The sequence below is a fragment of the Cydia pomonella genome, chromosome 3 (genome assembly GCF_033807575.1).
Source record: "Cydia pomonella isolate Wapato2018A chromosome 3, ilCydPomo1, whole genome shotgun sequence".
Classification (NCBI taxonomy): Eukaryota; Metazoa; Arthropoda; class Insecta; order Lepidoptera; family Tortricidae; genus Cydia; species Cydia pomonella.
This window is the reverse complement of record NC_084705.1, coordinates 366,278-387,374: the sequence shown is the minus strand read 5'-3', so window position 1 is coordinate 387,374 and position 21,097 is coordinate 366,278. Positions and strand designations below refer to the sequence as shown.

Sequence of the window (21,097 nt, the reverse complement as noted above, 5' to 3'; positions counted from 1 at the left end):
ATTCCCCACCTTAAATTGAGCAAGATGATTGGTCGGATTATTTGTTGCCCACCATATCCGAACAATCATCTTGCTGTGTTGCGTATGTTCTGTCCCTCATGGACGCACGCGTATAGCACATCTATAGGATCCTACCATCTATGCCTCTGCAAATCTACAAATGCAAAACATCATAACTATCATCAGTATCACACATTAACACACATACACATTTGTTTTAAACATATATTGAGATACACTATGATAAAATATTCAAAGTTCGTTTTCGTCCCATTGTCATAAAAACCGTCCCTTTTCAGATTACACACCGTCCGAAATTGGAGATATGCGCTGGCAGCACTGGATTTAACTTTGACAGTTAATGCGAAGCTTAACATAACCTCAAAACGTAAATAAATATCGTTCAGTTAATGAGCGAATTGCTTTAAATTATTTAACTTATACTGAATAACGAACTAGTTTTATTATTATAAAATCAATTAATTACTGGGATAGACGAATAAGTCACAATGTCTATCGAAATAGAATCCGCAGAGTGAGTATTTAACTTTATTAAACAATCAACTCGTTTGCTTCTAAGTTTTCATCTACTTTTTAATACTTAATTGAACGTGTATTCGAAACTTCTTTTTTACAATAAGTCATTAAAATAAGTTCTGCAGTCGCTGTAAGTTAGGATAAATATCCGAGTGTATGGTTGTTGCAGCGTGATCCGGTTGATCCAGCAGTACCTGAAGGAGTCGAATCTTACACGCACGCTTCAGACGCTGCAGGTCAGTACTAATAAAATACTTTACCATGCAGTACACCATAAAGAAAAGTTCATAATAAAAAACAAAGTCAGGGCCTTAATGAGTAGGTTACAATAGGCGGACTTATCGCTAAAAAGCGATATTTCTTCAGATAGCGAAACAGTGGCTAGAAATAAGTTATTGGGTAGTGCAAAGCAACAAAAATATTAAGACTATAAATTAAGTAAATATAAAGTATAAATTACTAATAATGAAAAACTACACATATTATTTAAACTATAACATGGTATTTATTTAGTGAGTGGAGTGTCTAAAATGGGTGCTACTTAGAATGTCACAAACTTGTGGTGTCTGTATGGTTAGAATGGATGGCATATTAGTATTTATGAAACATTCAATAAAAATAAAAATTCTATGGATTATTTGTATTGTACACAGTGTTGTATAGCTCTAATGAAGTCTCTAAAACAATGTTTATTAGAGTCAGACCAAGAGAAGTTGTCAGTGATTTTGATAGCCAGCCTGTGCAAGTGTTGAATAAAAATCATAATTTTATAGAAATTTAACATTTAATTGCACTTATACACTAGCAGTAATAACACTTGCACTATCTGGGCTGTCAAAATCGCAGGCAACTTATCTTGGTCTGACTCTAAAAAAATAAGTGTTAATCTTTAAACGCTTTTCTTGCAAATCACTTCCATATTTTTTTCTATGCTGATTGAGATGACTGAACTGTAATTTGTTATATTTTCTGTGTGTTGTAGGAAGAAACAGGTGTATCTCTGAACACGGTGGAGAGTGTGGACGGGTTCTGTGCAGACATCAACAGTGGGCACTGGGATGCTGTGCTGGGCTGTGTAGCAGCATTGAAACTGCCAGAGCGCAAGCTGGTGGAGCTGTATGAACAGGTAGTTAAAGCACATCAGCCATTATATACTCCGTTGCAAGGCAGCAGCAACTTGCAAGGCGAACATAATTAAAACTGGTACAATGGCCATTGAAGTTATCAAACAATTGAAACTGTCTCTTAATTTGTAACAACAGATGTGCAAGTTGAAGCTTTCAAAGTGTTTAAATCATGTAATAAATTGCTACTATTACACCTTGCAATTTGATGGGAGTTATGTTAATGGACTCATCATTAAAATTGATCCAATAATTGTCACAGATAAGTAGAACATATGTCTGTGAACGGTCACATTGTGCTTGTTGTCGCGGCAGGTGGTGCTGGAGCTGATCGAGCTGCGCGAGCTGGGCGCGGCGCGGCAGCTGCTGCGCAACTCGCACCCCTGCAGGCTGATGAAGCAGCACCACACCGACCGCTACATTCACCTCGGTACTCTAGGCTGTATTTCTGTACAGCACCAATTTAAACTTAAACTAGTTATAGTACTTCCAACTCCCAAGTTCCTTAAAGCTATGTCTAGATACCTAAAAAGATACTCAAAATAAAGCTGAAAGAAGCATGCTTTTGAGATCCATATTCTTTCCTCGCGGTTTCCGTTAATTTCGATCATTCCATTGGGTACCTAGTTTTGAAAAAATAAATCAGTCCTGCTATGTTTTTTGTGTTGAGAAGGGTCAGAGATATATGTTAGAACCGGTTTTTTTAGACATTCATACGCCAATGTGCCTAAAGTGATGATCTTTGTCTTCTGGGTCGATAGAGTTTTGAAATATGCAGGGTGTACTGACTTTAATATTGTAGAGGACATTACACAACATAGACTTTTTTATGTTATTATAAGTAAAATTGAACAGTTATCATACTTTGGTGCCGCAGAGAACCTCCTCTCGCGCTCGTACTTCGACCCCCGCGAGGCGTACGGCGCGGGCGGCGGCAAGGAGCGGCGCCGCGCCGCGCTGGCCGCGTCGCTGGCCGGCGAGGTGTCCGTGGTGCCGTCCTCGCGCCTGCTGGCGCTGCTGGGGCAGGCGCTCAAGTGGCAGCAGCACCAGGGGCTGCTCCCGCCAGGTGGACATTCTAATAATCCATCAGCCATATTACATACAGCCAGAGCTCGCCGCAAGCGTTTGAACTTCGTTTCGCTCCCAGGTACAACCATCGACTTGTTCCGAGGCAAAGCGGCCATCCGAGACGAAGAGGACGACCAGTGCCCCACGCAGCTGTTCAAGACCATCAAGTTCGGCCAGAAGTCGCACGTGGAGTGCGCCCGGTTCTCCCCCGACGGCCAGTACCTCGTCACCGGCTCCGTGGACGGCCTGGTCGAAGTGAGGGAAACAAATCGTCATATCAGTTCACCCGGCCTGGCCTGTTACACTTTGACTGTCTGAGCCGGTGTGTGCTTTTATTCACAGATAAATCAGTCGAAAAAAATGAAGATGATGCATTTGAAAACTGTCGCATGAAATGTGACTTCAATGCAAAGGCATTGTTTTAGCTACATATGTGTGATACACTAGCAAACGTACCTTTAAAACTGTACAGCTACATTTGAATATTTATATGTTTATTGTAATTTCTGTCGTGTACAGGTGTGGAACTTCACGACGGGCAAGATACGCAAGGACTTACGCTACCAAGCTCAAGAGGAATACATGAGCATGGAGGAAGCAGTGCTCAGCCTGGCCTTCGCGCGCGACTCCGACACGCTGGCCGCCGGCGCCAACGACGGCCGCGTCAAGGTGAGCCACGCACGCAGCGCAGGGACGCCCGCGGGCGGGCTGCCCATCGCGTGTTGCGTTCATTCAGCCTAAGTTGGAGCGGCAGGTCACTTTCCCGGAGGCATTCCCATTCGCAAACTATTCTCCTCAAATCTTTTTGTTTTCCTGCAGAACAGAAGGACATCTTTAAGTTCGACGGTCTTTAGTTCGCTCTCATCTAATATATCTCTACCGAATGAATTATGTCCACAATAAGTTCTGCTAGTAAGTGTGGAGACACTAACCAGCAGAACCTAGAGGAGTCTTTGCCGCAGTGTGGGCAGGCAGGGCAGGACGCATCAAGGTTCCCGTATATTCCCCGATTTTTCTTACTACTGGATCGATCTGGTATTTTTACCTATTCGCACGTGTGCATGGTTCTTTAAAATTTCGACATATGCACGGAAAGTGCTCATTCCCGCACGCGTGCAGGAAAGTAGCCCCATATGTACTGTTAAAATATTGAATTGAACAAACTGAATACCTGTAGGTGTGGCGCGTATCGACGGGCGCGGTGCAGCGCCGCCTCGAGCGCGCGCACTCCCGCGGCGTGACGTCGCTGCAGTTCAGCCGGGACTCCTCGCAGCTGCTCTCGGCCTCCTTCGACCGCACCGTGCGCATCCACGGCCTCAAGTCCGGCAAGCTTCTTAAAGAGTTCCGCGGCCACACTTCCTTCGTGAACGAGGTGAGTGGCTGTTGTCGGCCTGCTGCCGAAGGAGTTCCGCGGGTACACGTCCTTCGTGAACGAGGTGAGTGGCTGTTGTCGGCCTGCTGCCGAAGGAGTTCCGCGGGTACACGTCCTTCGTGAACGAGGTGAGTGGCTGTTGTCGGCCTGCTGCCGAAGGAGTTCCGCGGGTACGCGTCCTTCGTGAACGAGGTGAGTGGCTGTTGTCGGCCTGCTGCCGAAGGAGTTCCGCGGGTACGCGTCCTTCGTGAACGAGGTGAGTGGCTGTTGTCGGCCTGCTGCCGAAGGAGTTCCGCGGGTACGCGTCCTTCGTGAACGAGGTGAGTGGCTGTTGTCGGCCTGCTGCCGAAGGAGTTCCGCGGGTACGCGTCCTTCGTGAACGAGGTGATTGACATCATTGCCCCGCCCTCGTGAAGACGTTTTTAAATGTTGCGTGTGTCGTCTCCGATCCTATTTTATCCAAACATGTGTGATGGCACATTAGGTCTAATATTCTATAAATTTGTGTAAATCAATTGAATTTATGGATCGCGACGCCATAAGCCGCGAATCGTGTAGCAAAGTTGCCACGGGGGGATTGCGATGACTCACAAACTCTTACTAGAAAATAAAAAGAAATCAAAACAAATTTCAAGTAAGAGTCGCTGAAGTTGTTAATGCCACTCGTGATTTTAAATAAATTGTCGTGTCAAAAACAGTGCTACAAATAATACACTAACCCTGTGTCCACAGGCGGTGTTCACCCCCGACGGGCACGGCGTGCTGTCGGGCAGCAGCGACGGCTCCGTGAAGCTGTGGGCGCTGCGCACGGGCGAGTGCTCCGCCACGCTGAAGCCGCTCGGCGCCGCGGGCGAGGCCGCCGCCGGCGCGGAGCCCCCCGTCAACACCCTGCTGCTCACCCCCAAGAACCCCGAGCACTTTGTCGTCTGCAACCGCACCAACACCGGTAACACTGTAGTACTAGTGCCAGGCCGCTCGGGGCCGCGGGCGAGGCCGCCGCCGGCGCGGAGCCCCCCGTCAACACCCTGCTGCTCACCCCCAAGAATCCCGAGCACTTTGTCGTCTGCAACCGCACCAACACCGGTAACACACTGTAGTACTAGTGCCAGGCCGCTCGGGGCCACGGACGAGGCCGAGCCCCCTGGCATCACTACTGCTCACCCCCAAGAAACCCGAGCAGTTGGTCGTCTGCAACTGCACCAACACTGGTAATACACTGTATTACACTAGCGTCAAGCAGCTCGGGGCCGCGGGTGAGGCCGAGCCCCCGTCAGCACTACTGCTCACCCCCAAGGACCCCGAGCACTTTGACGTCTGCAACTGGCGCACTAATAACACCAGCAGTGTGTCACTCCTAACACGAGGCCGCTCGGGGCAGCGGGCGAGGCCGAGTCTCCGTCAACACAACTGCTCAACCCCAAGACCCCGAGCACTTTGTCGGTATCGGTAATATCGACATATCTTTTTCCTATCGATCTTCTTCGCTTCGATCAGGCTGCTTTGCTCTGCGTCACCTATATTTTGGATTTGATTGTAAATAGGCGGGTCCACACCGAGCGAGCATACGTGCGAGGCAATTTCAAACCGGCCAGTGTAGACGTGACTCGGCCGAGGCGACGCGTTTAGGCGAGGAAAATGCGCGCGCCGCCAATCGAACATAGGCATCCCAAAAAATGTCAGATCTAATGGTGTTATACCCAAGTCCATTGAATTATTGTGTTTCTATCTATTTTTCCAACAAGGTTGTCGTATTAAATTGTTACCTAACTTGGTAAGTAACAAAATCGTAATAATTTATTTATTTATTCGTATGGCATTTACGGAGTCGATTAATTATCAGTTATAAATGTTATAATACAACATCTAAATTCTTCACCCATTGGTCATTAGGTGAGTGAAGGTACGTATCGGGCAATTATGTGCAATGTGGTGTATAGTGTGCACTGGGCCCCGCAGTCGCATGCTGGTGAGTCTCGCCAACCACACTTAAACAAGTAGTCCGCACAGCGTCCATGTTCCTTCCTGTTTTGATAGGGCGTAGGTATTTAGGCTGGGGTTTGGCAGGTTGAATTTCCACTCATCTTTCCAAGCGTCTATTATATTGAATCCACCTTGCGTCAGGTTTTGAGCGGTTTGATAGGGCAGGTGTCAAGACTTCAAACGATGCTGTGGTGGATGAAGGAATTTCTGGTGGATCGGTAGATTCGGGTCGCTGTGAATTTTGTTCGCTTCTTTTACAAGTGCCAGCTGTCGTCTTCGATGAGGTGGTGGGATGTGGCTTAGGGCTGGGAGTCATTGTATGGGTGTGGATTTGACCGTGCCTGATATACACCGCATAGTATTACGCACGTCAACTTTCTCTGTGTGAGCACTATTGAGCCAGAGTTGCGCGCAGTATTCGCCAGCAGAATAGACTAAGCTCAGCCCAGTTGTACGAAGAACGTCCGATTTTGCTCCCCAATTCGTGCCAGTTAATTTGTGGAGAATGTTGTTCCGAGTCCTAAGTTTTTTATTCAGCTTTTTATGGTGGGGACCGAAAGTAAGTGAGCAGTCCGGGTCACACCCGGGTATTTAGGGGGCGTGTTGAAAGTTAATATTTCACCATCAAATGCGACCGTTGGGATAAAATCAGCTTGGTTGTTGTTGAGGTGGAACGTCGACACTTCCGTTTTGCTGGCATTTGGAACAAGACTCCATTTCTTAAAGTAGTCATTTTGAGAAATTAAATCTTGGTTGTCTTGTTCTTCTGACACCGCGGGTGTCTTGTGCCGGTGCACAATAGTGATACCATCGGCATACGTAAATTTCCTAGATACTGTTTTGGAGAGGTCATACAGCAATGGCGCCAGTGTACCGTCATAATAATTATACTGTTTAAACTTGCGGTTCAAGCGCTTCCTAGCTCGAGAACCAATTTGATGTTCTGCTTCCAGTGGTAATAATGAACACGGCGGGCCAAACGGTGCGCTCCTTCTCGTCGGGGCGCCGCGAGCGCGAGGGCGGAGCCCTGACCTGCGCCGCGCTGTCGGCCCGCGGCCGCCTCGTGTACTGCGCCGGGGAGGACTTAGTGCTGTACGCCTTCTGCGCCAACACCGGCAAGCTGGAGCGGACCATCAACGTGAGTACTGCCGGGGGCGGAGCCCTGACCTGCGCCGCGCTGTCGGCCCGCGGCCGCCTCGTGTACTGCGCCGGGGAGGACTTAGTGCTGTACGCCTTCTGCGCCAACACCGGCAAGCTGGAGCGGACCATCAACGTGAGTACTGCCGGGGGCGGAGCCCTGACCTGCGCCGCGCTGTCGGCCCGCGGCCGCCTCGTGTACTGCGCCGGGGAGGACTTAGTGCTGTACGCCTTCTGCGCCAACACCGGCAAGCTGGAGCGGACCATCAACGTGAGTACTGCCGGGGGCGGAGCCCTGACCTGCGCCGCGCTGTCGGCCCGCGGCCGCCTCGTGTACTGCGCCGGGGAGGACTTAGTGCTGTACGCCTTCTGCGCCAACACCGGCAAGCTGGAGCGGACCATCAACGTGAGTACTGCCGGGGGCGGAGCCCTGACCTGCGCCGCGCTGTCGGCCCGCGGCCGCCTCGTGTACTGCGCCGGGGAGGACTTAGTGCTGTACGCCTTCTGCGCCAACACCGGCAAGCTGGAGCGGACCATCAACGTGAGTACTGCCGGGGGCGGAGCCCTGACCTGCGCCGCGCTGTCGGCCCGCGGCCGCCTCGTGTACTGCGCCGGGGAGGACTTAGTGCTGTACGCCTTCTGCGCCAACACCGGCAAGCTGGAGCGGACCATCAACGTGAGTACTGCCGGGGGCGGAGCCCTGACCTGCGCCGCGCTGTCGGCCCGCGGCCGCCTCGTGTACTGCGCCGGGGAGGACTTAGTGCTGTACGCCTTCTGCGCCAACACCGGCAAGCTGGAGCGGACCATCAACGTGAGTACTGCCGGGGGCGGAGCCCTGACCTGCGCCGCGCTGTCGGCCCGCGGCCGCCTCGTGTACTGCGCCGGGGAGGACTTAGTGCTGTACGCCTTCTGCGCCAACACCGGCAAGCTGGAGCGGACCATCAACGTGAGTACTGCCGGGGGCGGAGCCCTGACCTGCGCCGCGCTGTCGGCCCGCGGCCGCCTCGTGTACTGCGCCGGGGAGGACTTAGTGCTGTACGCCTTCTGCGCCAACACCGGCAAGCTGGAGCGGACCATCAACGTGAGTACTGCCGGGGGCGGAGCCCTGACCTGCGCCGCGCTGTCGGCCCGCGGCCGCCTCGTGTACTGCGCCGGGGAGGACTTAGTGCTGTACGCCTTCTGCGCCAACACCGGCAAGCTGGAGCGGACCATCAACGTGAGTACTGCCGGGGGCGGAGCCCTGACCTGCGCCGCGCTGTCGGCCCGCGGCCGCCTCGTGTACTGCGCCGGGGAGGACTTAGTGCTGTACGCCTTCTGCGCCAACACCGGCAAGCTGGAGCGGACCATCAACGTGAGTACTGCCGGGGGCGGAGCCCTGACCTGCGCCGCGCTGTCGGCCCGCGGCCGCCTCGTGTACTGCGCCGGGGAGGACTTAGTGCTGTACGCCTTCTGCGCCAACACCGGCAAGCTGGAGCGGACCATCAACGTGAGTACTGCCGGGGGCGGAGCCCTGACCTGCGCCGCGCTGTCGGCCCGCGGCCGCCTCGTGTACTGCGCCGGGGAGGACTTAGTGCTGTACGCCTTCTGCGCCAACACCGGCAAGCTGGAGCGGACTCCCACTCTCGGCCAAATACATTATAAAGCAAAGTCTTGGGTGTTGACATGAATTTCCCTCTGTTTCCCAGATCCACGAGAAGGCCGTGATCGGCATGACGCACCACCCGCACCAGAACCTGCTGGCCACCTACAGCGAGGACGGCCTGCTCAAGCTCTGGAAACCCTGAACGAACCTGCTCATTCGGTATCTTATAGCGATCGAAGTTATCATGCCCTTTCTACTGCAGATTGTCACGGAAACGGCATTCGTTCAATCATTTACGCGCTAATTCCCCCCTATTCATAATCGCGCTATAAGCCTCAGTTAATTTATGATTTATCCCTTTAAGAAGTCCACTGCTGGACATAGGTGCCCCCCAGGAATGTCCACAACGACCGGCCGTGCGCTGCCTTCCTCCATCGGCTCCCTGCGGTCTGAACCAGATCGTCGGACCATCTTGTTGTGGGTCTTTTCGCCGCTCAAGAACCTTTCTGTCCCAGCGGCCATCGCTCCTACGACCAATGTGTCCCGCCCACTGCCAATTAAATCTGCCTTTTTTACACATCCATTAGTCCAAATGACATACTAAGACAACCGATAATTAGCCAATTAAGGCTTGTAGTGTATGAGTAAGGGGGTAACAGTCCGCGGACGCTCCGAAATTGTAATTATTATTGTTTATTTCCAAAAAAAATCCCCTGACGGAGAATAAGTTAAATTTAGGTCCATTTACTCACTACGAGGTTTGTTATTTCGTTGCGATGCTGCGTCACTTTCGATTCACCTAATTAGGAAAGAGATGCATTCGATAATAAACCACGAAGTGAGTGGGGGAGACGATCAGTGACCAATATCGACTGGATGTGACATTTTGACTTGATATCTTTAATTTATGTAATAAGCTAGATGTAAGGTTTAGTCATTAAAGAATTAATAAGATACAATTATGTTTTTTATTCTTAGTAATTAATACAAAGTATCATGTGTATGGTCAAGGAATTTGATTTTTCTTCCACTTCGTGCCTTGTGACAGTGACAATACGAAATGATCTACGGCGGCTTGTAAAGGTAAATCGTCTTTTACTGGCACTTTCAAATCAACTTATTCATTCACACAATTCAAATAATATTAGTTCTGAAAGTGTATTTGGATTGTGTGAATATTAAATAGAATATTTTTTAGTATAAGACAGTGGTGGGCAAAGTACGGCCCGCGGGCCAGCTCCGGCCCGCCGCCGGTCCTCCGAAATAATGAGTCTATAGCGAAACAATAGTTATTTGTTTTACAAGGGAATAGAGATATTATTCAACCACTCGTGCTTATATTGATACCCGAGCAAGCGAAAGATTCAAAAATGTAGAAACTTGAGTTTTGCGAGGGTTAAACATATTTTGCTACCAAGTGAAAGACAATTTTTTCACTACACCAACGCGACGGAAAAAACTAACTGTAAAACATTAAACAAAATCAAACCGAAATGAACGTTACTAATATTTATCATTCACAACCATCATTTAGAAGTCAATTCTACCAGCCAATTTAAAGATATAATACAAAATTTGCATCAAAATACTTTGTCAATCTTGTGGATAAAATGCAACTTTCTCAGCAGTTTTTGAACAAGCAAGAGAGCCTTTATAAGCTTGTGCGGGGAAAAACAATTTCATATTCATATGTTTCACACACTTACCATGTCAGGGCCTTCGAATAAAAGTTAAATTTTAATTTGTAAGTAACATTTGCGCAAGTGTAAAATGTTTATAATTTAATTTCACTAAGGGATTTCAATTAATAAATGTTTATTTTTTATGTTATATGTTATTTTATATATTGACGGTTTCAAATCAAAATGCATTTTTGCTGGCCCTCCTCTGAAATTTCTTAAACTTTCTGTCCCCTCAAAATGAAAGTTTACCCACCAAGGTGGCCAGTTATTACTTACGACGATTTACCCTGTATTGATTGTCACTGTGACAAGGTACTAAATGGTACATGTATCAAATTATTTGACTGTACATTAACATTTTTGCCTTCTAATTAGGCACATTATATATAATATTACGTGTATATATTTGTATTACTACAACGAAAACTAAGTACCAGATATTAGATATACCTATGTTACCTGAATGTCCATGCCAAGTCGCATGCCATTTCAGGAAGTCGTTTTAAAATATTTTTTATAAATAAAATACTTATGTATATATTATGTATTAAATAAAATATAAATATACAATATAAGTAATCATTTATTTCAAGTAAGCTTCCTCATATTTCAGTTAAATAGTAAAACTTAAATCTAATCTATTCGTAGTTTTACCTAGAAATATTTCTTCATCTATAAACTATTCACGCGATACATTTGATTCTATTGGATTGAGATCACGAAAAAATAGTCACGTAGACTTTTCTAGCTCGTGGAAGGGCTGTATATAGGTTTCCTTCTGGTAGGGGTGTTCTTTCATTAGTCGTGCGGGCGATTCGATTCGAGTGGTCATCGCTAACCTCGTTGACCACTGGCGTGGGCAGCCGCCGGTCGCACAGATATTGATTATGAGCCAATAACATGAGTAAGTAATTTGTAGATATTAAGTAAGGCTTACATGATACCAATAGCAATATGTATTTACCTTTGCGTATTGCCGTAATGTTTGTAACAGGCACCGCATGCTTGTGTTAACGCTCAGGCAAGTCTACTTTTACGTTTTAATGTAATAAACATCAACGAATAAGAATCGTTCACATATTAAGTATATACAAGTATCAGTTATAACACACCGTATTTTCAGCATTGTATGTACAGCCTCGAACACAAGTTTTTACGCCCTCAGTTTCAGTTGACTAAACACTCACCAACTTTCCCTATTATGTAGTTTATTGTCTACAAGACAAGACTCAAGTTGATAAGAACTCGACGGATTGTAAATCTTGCATTTTTATGATAGCGCGACCTCGTGATCTTAGCATTAAAGATCAGTACAACATCTGAGGCTTATCTGCGTGGACTTGTTATAGTATGTAAATAATAATAACCAATAATAATTAGTTTTAGTAGGTAATAGAACAAAATGGTGGTCAATAAGAGTTATAGTAGTGATAGTGATGGTGATTTAGAAATGTGTGCAAATCATAGTAAAGTGGATAAAGGGTCTTATGGATATGAAGAAGCTTTGGATTTAGCAGGTAATCGTTAATAGGGTTCCGTACCTCACGTGGAAAAACATGTGACTGTTAATAACTAGGATCACTTGTGTGTTTGTCTGTCCCTCTGTCTGTCACAGCCAATTTGTTTCGACTCTACTGGGTCGATTGAATTAAATTTTGGTACACATAAGTAGGTAGGTACTTTAAATTTGGTATACATAAGTACTTTTATAAATTGGTGATTGGGAAAATGAAGGTGTAAAGATAGGAGGCCCTTCTGCGAAGTAAGTGAGAATAACAAAAAATTTAGGTAAATAGTTTTGAAATTAGGGTATCTAATTATATAATATAAGTAATCGTTATAATTTTTGACAAAAGGAATAAAACTAAACTAAGGTTATGTCCGCCGTAGCTATTGAAGGTAAATAAATACCTAGCTAAACCACGTTTTTTCTAACAATTAGATTATTTAGATGTAATTGACTGTAACGACCCATTAGCATACCTTTGTCACGTTCACATAGTTCGTTAACTAATGAACTTATGATTAGAAAAAAATAAAAATACTTAGGTTATTACCCTTTTCGCCGCCATTGACTTGATATAAAATCAGTCATAAACTTAGTATTTTATATAGACGTGCCTCTGTGAGGGGCAGAACATACGCAATGGGATAAAATTAAAAACACGTTTTAACCCTCTAGTGCAGGGGTGGCCAACATGATTAAACCCAAGATCTCCTGTTTCCTAACGAAACCCTGTGCGATCTACGAAATACATACTTCTTGAAACCTTAAATGAAACTGGTCTATGTATTTATATTTTTTGCCTTGCCACGATCGACTGGACTAACAGTCGCGATCTACCTGTTAAATTATTTGTTTAAATTTGAACTTTAATAGCTGTCAATAGACTTTCATTTTATAACTGCCATATACATATGACTTCGTATGAACTAGTAGAGGCTTACAACATGCCAAACACAACCTAAGTAATTTGGTCAGGTTCATTGTTCCCCAAATCCCCACCATAAAAACGGTGGGCACCAAAAAAGGTTAATGTTACTTAGGACTTTTTTGAAGTCAGCAGAAAGGAAATGACAAGGACAAAAAATCATAGCGCTTTCTCTGCTACTCCTACTGACCGTTCCATAAGACCACCCCGTTTCCATATAAAAAAAAACTAAAATAAACTAGTGGCTCTGTGAGGTGTAAACCTTGCGAACTTAAGAGCATACGGGAGCTGAGATTGAAATATTTTATGCTTATAATTATATCCGTCTCGTTAATGGAAGCGGCTCCTAAAACTAGTGCGATAAGGACAACGTACGCTAGGTTAGGCGAAAAATCCTGCGTAAAAATCTCAAAAAACAATGTTTCGTACTCGACTGTTTCCTCCTCCAAAACTTAACCAAATGTAGGTAACGAAATTTTGAGATCTAAATGGTAATGAAATTATCTGTGTCGGACTGTTTTGGTTTTTAGACTAATTGATATCAGTTTTGAATATCGTACGTCAAAAAAAAAAACAATTTCACGATAATCGGTTAAGAATTATCCTGTATCCTGTATCCCAGGTAACGGCAAGTACAACATCCTGCTGCTGCTGGCGTGCTTCCTGGTGATCACGGCCATGGGCATCGACATCTTCGGGCTGGGGATCATAGTCGCAGCCGCCACCTGCGACCTGGGGCTGACGCTGCAGCAGATCGGCATCCTGTCTTCAATGTCTTTTGCTGGTGAGTTGAGAGTTGAGGTTCTATTGACTAGTGATAGCATTTCCAAAGAGAACCTTAAACTAAATTTGTGGTTTTACTCATGTATTAGAGCCTGGGTCTCCATTTTCAGCACTGACAGTGCATGAGCAGCGGTCACGTTAACCGCACGAAATTGTAGTATGAGTTGGACAGTTTTAATTTGATTATTATCAGAGTACTTCCTGGTAATCTCTTGCCGCTATTATTGTTACCGAGTTTGTGGCCAGAATCAGGTGTATACCACGTATTTTTTGCTAAATTCTGAACTGTCTGATGCTTGCATTGAATTAAAGAGGAACTAATGAAATAAATAGAGTGCCCAGAAGTCTCTTTTTCTACTTAGGTGCCGCTCACATACTTAGGTATCCTATTCCTTAGATTTTTCTGTAACTAAGAATTCGATTCTTGGTCGGCATGTAAGGCAAGGGAAGAATACTCATATCAAAAAATGACTTTCTAAATAGTAAGTATGTTTATTAGCAGAAGTAGAAAAAAAACGCATCGTTAGAAACGCTCTCATGGAATGTCTATCTATCTATCGATGGATGGAAGTCTTATATAAGCAGAGCAAGCATTAATTGTTCTCAGGCATCATCGTAATGTCGTACCCCTGGGGCTACCTGTCAGACACGCGAGGCCGCAAGCTGGTGTTGCTGGTGGCCATGGTGGGCAGCTTCGTCAGCGCGGCGCTGAGCAGCCTGGCGCCCAGCTGGCAGCTGCTGGCCGCGCTGAGGTTCATTAGCTCGGCCCTGTGAGTGCTCGTTAAGGTCCTCACAGGTCTAGGGTATTATGGAGCTTCGCTTGACAGGTTCCTTTACAAGTACCTACAAGTATCACTTTCCACTAAAATTCCCATTGAGAAAACCTAGGTCCTAATGTTCACGTTTTGCATCTATCGTAGCTGTCGTGGGTAGGTTAATTAGATATAGATAGGTACTGTTTAAGTGATCGAGAAACGAGAAACCAAGACATGATTTTTTCTACAAATAGGCATATTAGATTTTCTCGATTGTAAAGCGAGGACTAGCAAGAACTTGCAACGAATTTACATTAAGGTAAACTGCATTCAAAGTTTGATCAGATACCGCAATGCAAGACCTTGCATGCAATGAAAATTGCATGCAAGGTCTTGCTAGTCTAAACCTCGTTTAAGAAAGAACTAATTGATTTAAGAATAATCTGTGAATTGTCTACGTTTCGCTATTCTAAGTCAACAACTTCAAAACATAACGTACCGTGTAGTAAGCATTTAATTATTTACTATTTACTTCACTGCCGTGACTGCAATTCTAGTCAATAAAACACTCGATAAAACATAATATGTCGCTGTCTGTCATAATGAGAATGAGAATTAGGTACTTATTTTCAAAGTAGGTCCTGAGTCCTGAGTTTAGCCGCGTGACTATCACCAGCGTTACTTCATAAAGTTAGTACCTACTTATTTAACGTAATGTTTAATATTTGATTGCAGGTCGAGCGCAGCTGAGTCGGCGACATACGCTCTCCTCGGCGAGTGTTGCGGCGCGCGGGTGCGGGCGCGGTACATGCTGCTCGTGACCAGCGCGCTCATGCTCACGCCCACGCTCTACTACAGTAAGGCCCTCTATAAACGTCACCGATAATCGCATGCGATATGCGATACATTGCGGCATTTGATCTAACGATTGAATTCCTTTCTCCTACTTAGACGGTAATTATCTAAATTCGCATGCCATTTCGTGATCAATAGCATGAAAAATACAAACAATTATTAGGGATGAACGATAGCCTCATTGATAGGTATATTATTGAAATCCTCTAGGAGTCATCTCATATAAATTTAAATTGCAATTCTAAACAGTACATACTTAGAAAATGTTGTTTTATCTGAAAGAACGTTACCAGGGACCATCCGGCTTTGAAATCAGCAGATGCAAAAAAGACCTCTGTTATTCCTGACTAGTTATTCGCTGCGTGCTTGACTGTGGCGCCGCCCTAGCGGGTGTCGGACAGAGGGCAGCTGAGAAAAAATATGAAGATGTAGTCCCACGAAAGTTCATAAATATTTTATTTCCACGACATCGTGCGTATAGATATTTCTACTATGTAAACTATGATCCACAGTATGGGCATACCTGATAATGAAGCTGGACTTTTCGTACCCATTCCTCTGGCTGGAGTTCCGGCCCTGGCGGTTGCTGACGCTGGTGATGGCGTTGCCGCTGGGGCTGGGCGCCGTGGCGCTGTGGAGGTTCTGCGAGAGCCCCAAGTTCCTGATCAATGTAGGGAGGAGTAGCGAAGCGGTGGACGCGCTCGCCAGGATATATAGAGTCAACGGGGGGAAGGGGGAATTCCCGGTAAGTAGATAAGATCGTTCATTAACCATATTGAAACAGCTTGACGTCGATAGTATAAACCTTACTCTCATAGGTAGAAGTTGCGCAAGATGTACACAACATAAGTGAATCAGTGCTTATTACTGTCCCAATTGAGTATACGCCAACCTCAATCTTAATTTCTGACCACAGAAGTGACAGTAATGATGCCACTGGATGGTACTAAGGTAGAACTATGTTATCAAACACTTCTTGGGTTTACGAGATTTTAAGCTCAGATCGTTAATCCATGTACGACTAGTGATGTATTAAGTGGAACCTAAAGGTTTTTTTTATTTGTTGTAAATAGGTAAAAGAGGTGTACCTAGAGGAAGGGAATAAGGAAGAAGTGGGGGTGTTCTCCCTCCGCTCACTGTGGACGCAGATTGCGCCCCTTTTCCAGCCCCCACTACTGGGCAGGACTCTGCTGTTGTTCTACCTGACTTTCGTCGTCTATATCGCGTAGGTGTATTGCAAGGACTATACTTATTTATACTTTATTGCACATAAAATAATAAGTACTAATGGTGGACGTTATGCCTTAAGGCATTCTCTACCAGTCAACCACAGTATATATGTACAATACAATACAGCACAATACTCTTTATTGCACATCTCACATAGTTTACAATAAATGTACAGAAACATAAACAAAGACAATTGGATAGAGGTAATAACAGGCGGTCTTATCGCTTAAGAGCGATCTCTTCCAGACAACCTTTGGGTATGGGAGACAATAAAATTAGAATATATGTACCAGTCTATAATATGTGTATTATGTGACAAATGCTAACAAAATCTATCATATCTGTTTATATTATTCTCAATTCATATTGAACCAATTTACATGTTCTAGTGGATGTTTTAAAGGCGACCATGAGTAAGACACCTCTCACAGGGGTGTTATAAAGTTTATTGACTTAGGGATCTCGCTCAAGCCAGTGTTTCACAAGCTTTTAAAACTCTTTAAATGAAAACCATAATAGAGTAGTAGTAATTAAATGATCCAAAAAAAAATTCTCTTAAATCCAGGAACAACAGTTTTGCGATCATCCTGCCGACGATCTTCAATGTGTTTTTCACGTCGTATGCGAGCAGTGGCGCCGGAGTTGGCTTCTGCGATCTTTTCGCCATGGCTAAACAGGAGAATTCTACTATCGTCCAAGATGCCGACGTAAGAACCATTGTCACACCGGGGAACATGAGAATTAGAAATGCAATGCAATTTGTTAGAGGTTTTTTTTTTTTAAGGAGTTTCTTTCTAAATGTTGAAATTTTTATTTCTTACTACCTAATTCTACCATTAATAAAAATTCAGTTCAAATACTATGTGCAGGTATTTATTTGGATATGTTACTAATACAAATTGTATGGTCTTTTGCCAAAAGTAAATTAAACTCGATTATTCATTAAGTACATATTTTACGACCGGTATGTATTTTTAAGGTTTCGAGCATTTGTGTGTATATTGTACATTTTCGTCGTTTTTAATTTTTTTGTTATTTTACTTTGTTATGTATTGCAATTTAATGGATGACTGTCATTGGCCTTCTTTTATGTAAGCATTTATATGTTTAGTTATATTTACGGCTGCTGTTATCCTGAATACCAATAAAATAAAATAAAAAAAATAGGATCACCACAAACACATCCGAAATTCGGAATAAATTCAGATCTTGAAATTCAAATCGGTCATGACAATCTTTCAAACAGAATTAACGAATTTTTAAGACCTATTTTTTAATCTTATCAAAATCTATGGCCATACGCATTCACATCTTTACGGATGTGATGGTTGCACTTTTATTGTGTCATGCGTCACTCTCGTAAATACATAATTGTTGGACAATGTAGAAAGACGATCATGACAGACGACAAAAGCTCGTCTATCTTAGGCAAGCAGACATTAGACATTGAGATTGTGATGTACATCATTTAATGTATGTTCGGTTTTCATGGTATGTTTCTCTTATTTATAAATCTACACGATGCACAGTTCGGGTTTAGACCCGGGCTGTCGACTGAGAGTGCCATTTTGTCCCTCAAGCATGTCGTTAGGTACTACACGGACAGGAACACGCCTGTTTATGCTGCATTTCTTGATTTGTCTAGGGCATTTGACCTGGTTAGGTATGATATTCTGTGGTCTAAACTAGTTAACACCGGTGTGCCAGGTGAACTGGTAAATATTTTTAAATATTGGTATGCTCATCAAACTAACCGGGTCAAATGGCTAAACGAACTTTCTGATGAGTACGGGTTGGAGTGCGGAGTGAGACAAGGGGGGTTGACGTCTCCTTCGCTTTTCAACCTGTACGTAAACCAGCTGATCGATGAGCTGAGTAGCACTGGAGTCGGCTGCTCAATTGACGGACATATTGTCAACAGTATTAGTTATGCAGACGACATGGTGCTACTTAGCCCATCGATTTCAGCACTCAGAAGGTTGTTGAGAACTTGTGAAGAGTATTCTAAGTTGCACGGCCTCCTTTACAATGTAAAGAAAAGTGAGCTTGTGATTTTTCATCCAAGGAGTCGAAAAGTGACGACTATGCCCCCAGTGCTGCTCAATGGTGTAGGCCTCGCCAGAGCTAAGCAATTTAAGTACCTCGGCCATGTGGTGACCGAGGACTTAAAAGATGATTGCGATATTGAGAGGGAAAGGAGGGCGCTGGCGGTTCGCTGCAACATGTTGGCCCGCAGGTTTGCACGATCTAGCATTGAAGTAAAGATTACTCTCTTTAAAGCCTTCTGCCAAACTTTATACACGTGCAACCTGTGGGTTAATTACACGCAGCGAGCCTTTAACGCCCTCCGTGTACAATATAACAATGCGTTCAGGGTGTTGTTGGGGCTCCCGCGCTACTGCAGCGCCTCAGCAATGTTTGCGTACGCGCACACGGAGGGGTTTGGCGCGGTGATTCGTAAACGTATCGCATCACTCATGCGCAGGGTGCGCGGGAGCCACAACACCATCCTGAGGGTCATAAGCGAGAAAACGGACTGCCCCATTCTGGGACACTGGGTTCGAACGCATGCGCAAGTGCCGGGTGTTCCAGGGGGGGGCAGATACTTAAACTAGATACTTAAACTAAATTATTATTATTGTTATTTATTACTTTTATTTGGCATGTACAATACTAACATAGCTTAAGTGTTATGTAATTATTATTAATACTCACTATGGATTCTGTCTGAAATAAACGAATTTTTTTTTTTTTTTTTTATTTCAGACAGTGTGCGCGAACTCGATAAATGACAACACGATCTGGGCAGGCTGCGCTCACGGCCTCTCGTTCTTCGTGCTCAACGCGCTCATCTCACAATGTGCTGGGAAACGAAAGGTCTGTCTGGAAATGATTAATGCTTATATGATTATTACTGCCACAAAATATATCCTACCGAACTGCGCCAGTTAGGCTGTAGGCTGAATTAATTGCTAAATGGATAAAAGATAAAATAATCACTCGTCCTTAATATCGAGTAAACGCGCATTTACATCATATATACCCATAAAAAGTTCCCGAATGGAGCCAAAAGCAGCTATGACGTAGTTTTGATTGTATACAAAATTGTTGGCATTTATTTCACCAGTGTTTTTTAACATTTGGGAGAACAACAGACAAATTAGAATCTGTTTTTTGCAGTTGTTGACTATCGTGATCCTAGTGATCGCTGCAGCAGCAGCTGTCGGGATCGATCTGACGGGTGAGCCACTCTCTGGCTTAGTGCTGTTCTACGTATTCCTCACCACTGCCATGGTCTTTGGCGTCATCTCCTCGTACTTCGTGACGCTCTACCCAACATCCTACAGGTAAGTTTTTTATTTTTTTTTTCTTTTATTTCTATACGTTGTGGTATATTTAGCAGACCACGTACATACTGCTGTATACAAAACTTGTTAACAAAATGGCCATGAGTTAGACTTATATCTAGACCCAGATTTCCTTATACAAGTAGAAAACTATATTTTTCAGGGGTATGGTGGCTTGCCTGGGCATGATGGTGGCACGGCTGAGCGCCTTCAGCGGCACCAACATCATCAGCGGCGCCATGACTCAGCACTGCTCCACCGCGTTATACGGCGCTTCTGGACTTGTTATTAGTAAGCTGTTCCGATAACTTCTGCATCTTAGCTTTCTTCATATCTTATTCATGATGGTGGCACGGCTGAGCGCCTTCAGCGGCACCAACATCATCAGCGGCGCCATGACGCAGCACAGCTCCGCCGCGTTATACGGCGCCTCTAGACTTGTTCTTAGTAAGCGATTTTTATCATTATATCAGGGCAAATTTTCGACAGCTACTTATTAGTTATTAATTCTTGCTAGATATAATTATCACCACATTGAAAGGACAATGTGGAGCATCTTTTTTAAAAGAGTAGTGCTTTTGCCCAGCAATGGGCGTTTTTCTTCTGAATTTACCAAAAATGTGGAACATTATGCTTGTGGAATGTAACCTGTAAAAGATCACAACCAAATTTAGACTTGGCGATATGGGCTCAAGTGATTTTTCAGACAATATTACAATTTTAAAAGACACTTTCGTCAAATTAAATCACCGTTCAAAATTGCGCGTCCGTTTTTTGACCAATTGGGGATTTACAAAAAATTAAGGAAGATACGTTATTCAGTTATTTCTTATTGCAGCTGGAGCTATAGCCGCAGCGCTGCTGCCGGGCGACAGTCTGCAGGCGGGGTGAAGTTATTCTGATCTTCGAAGTCTTCGAACCTACCATCTACCAACAATTTAAAGCTAGGGACTCTTCAACCTTCAAATTTAATGATGCCTGTACACCGAGTCTCGGCCAAAATCCGACCTGATCCGAAAAGGCCGGGACGAGAAGGGAAGAGAGCAGTATGTATATACTCGTTCTCGGCCTGTCTTGGGGTCTCTCTGCGAGTGTGTACACTTGTACAGCCGGGCCGGCACATTCAGTATTAAGGTCCAACTCCACTAAAGAAATACACTGAACAATAAAATTAAGTTAATTAAGTATGAAAGGTAACTAAGTTAAGACTTTA

The 21,097-nt window shown here is 44.7% G+C and overlaps 2 protein-coding genes across 3 annotated transcripts; both read left to right on the top strand.

Annotated features, from left to right (window-relative positions):
• The first annotated feature begins 306 nt into the window (after positions 1–306).
• LOC133515705 (WD40 repeat-containing protein SMU1) lies at positions 307–9,759 on the top strand. Of its 2 annotated transcripts, XM_061848252.1 has the most exons (11): positions 307–535; positions 707–773; positions 1,520–1,663; positions 1,977–2,091; positions 2,539–2,727; positions 2,809–2,984; positions 3,249–3,398; positions 3,907–4,101; positions 4,834–5,047; positions 7,035–7,219; positions 8,904–9,759. In XM_061848252.1, exons 1-11 carry the CDS (start codon positions 510–512, stop codon positions 9,000–9,002), a joined length of 1,560 nt encoding a protein of 519 aa, XP_061704236.1. In that variant the 5' UTR covers positions 307–509; the 3' UTR covers positions 9,003–9,759. The 2 variants fall into 2 exon arrangements, with proteins under 2 accessions (XP_061704236.1, XP_061704235.1); XM_061848251.1 differs by lacking the exon at positions 8,904–9,759 and having other exon boundaries at positions 4,834–5,184; positions 7,035–7,173.
• Positions 9,760–11,721: 1,962 nt separating this feature from the next.
• LOC133515704 (synaptic vesicle 2-related protein-like) lies at positions 11,722–21,043 on the top strand. Its single transcript, XM_061848250.1, has 11 exons — positions 11,722–11,999; positions 13,537–13,698; positions 14,305–14,467; positions 15,188–15,309; positions 15,820–16,052; positions 16,381–16,532; positions 17,103–17,244; positions 19,304–19,414; positions 19,718–19,884; positions 20,048–20,175; positions 20,723–21,043. Exons 1-11 carry the CDS (start codon positions 11,885–11,887, stop codon positions 20,773–20,775), a joined length of 1,548 nt encoding a protein of 515 aa, XP_061704234.1. The 5' UTR covers positions 11,722–11,884; the 3' UTR covers positions 20,776–21,043.
• The last annotated feature ends 54 nt before the right edge of the window (positions 21,044–21,097 follow it).

What these genes read in the sequence shown, in the direction of transcription:
- LOC133515705 (XM_061848252.1), top strand. Translation starts at nt 510, where the DNA reads ATGTCTATCGAAATAGAATCCGCAGA. An exon ending in ACACTTCCTTCGTGAACGAG is followed by an intron (nt 4,102 to 4,833) that starts GTGAGTGGCTGT and finishes CTGTGTCCACAG; the next exon opens with GCGGTGTTCACCCCCGACGG. An exon ending in AGCTGGAGCGGACCATCAAC is followed by an intron (nt 7,220 to 8,903) that starts GTGAGTACTGCC and finishes TCTGTTTCCCAG; the next exon opens with ATCCACGAGAAGGCCGTGAT.
- LOC133515704 (XM_061848250.1), top strand. Translation starts at nt 11,885, where the DNA reads ATGGTGGTCAATAAGAGTTATAGTAGTGATAGTGATGGTGATTTAGAA. An exon ending in AGAAGCTTTGGATTTAGCAG is followed by an intron (nt 12,000 to 13,536) that starts GTAATCGTTAAT and finishes CCTGTATCCCAG; the next exon opens with GTAACGGCAAGTACAACATC. An exon ending in GGGGGAAGGGGGAATTCCCG is followed by an intron (nt 16,053 to 16,380) that starts GTAAGTAGATAA and finishes TGTTGTAAATAG; the next exon opens with GTAAAAGAGGTGTACCTAGA.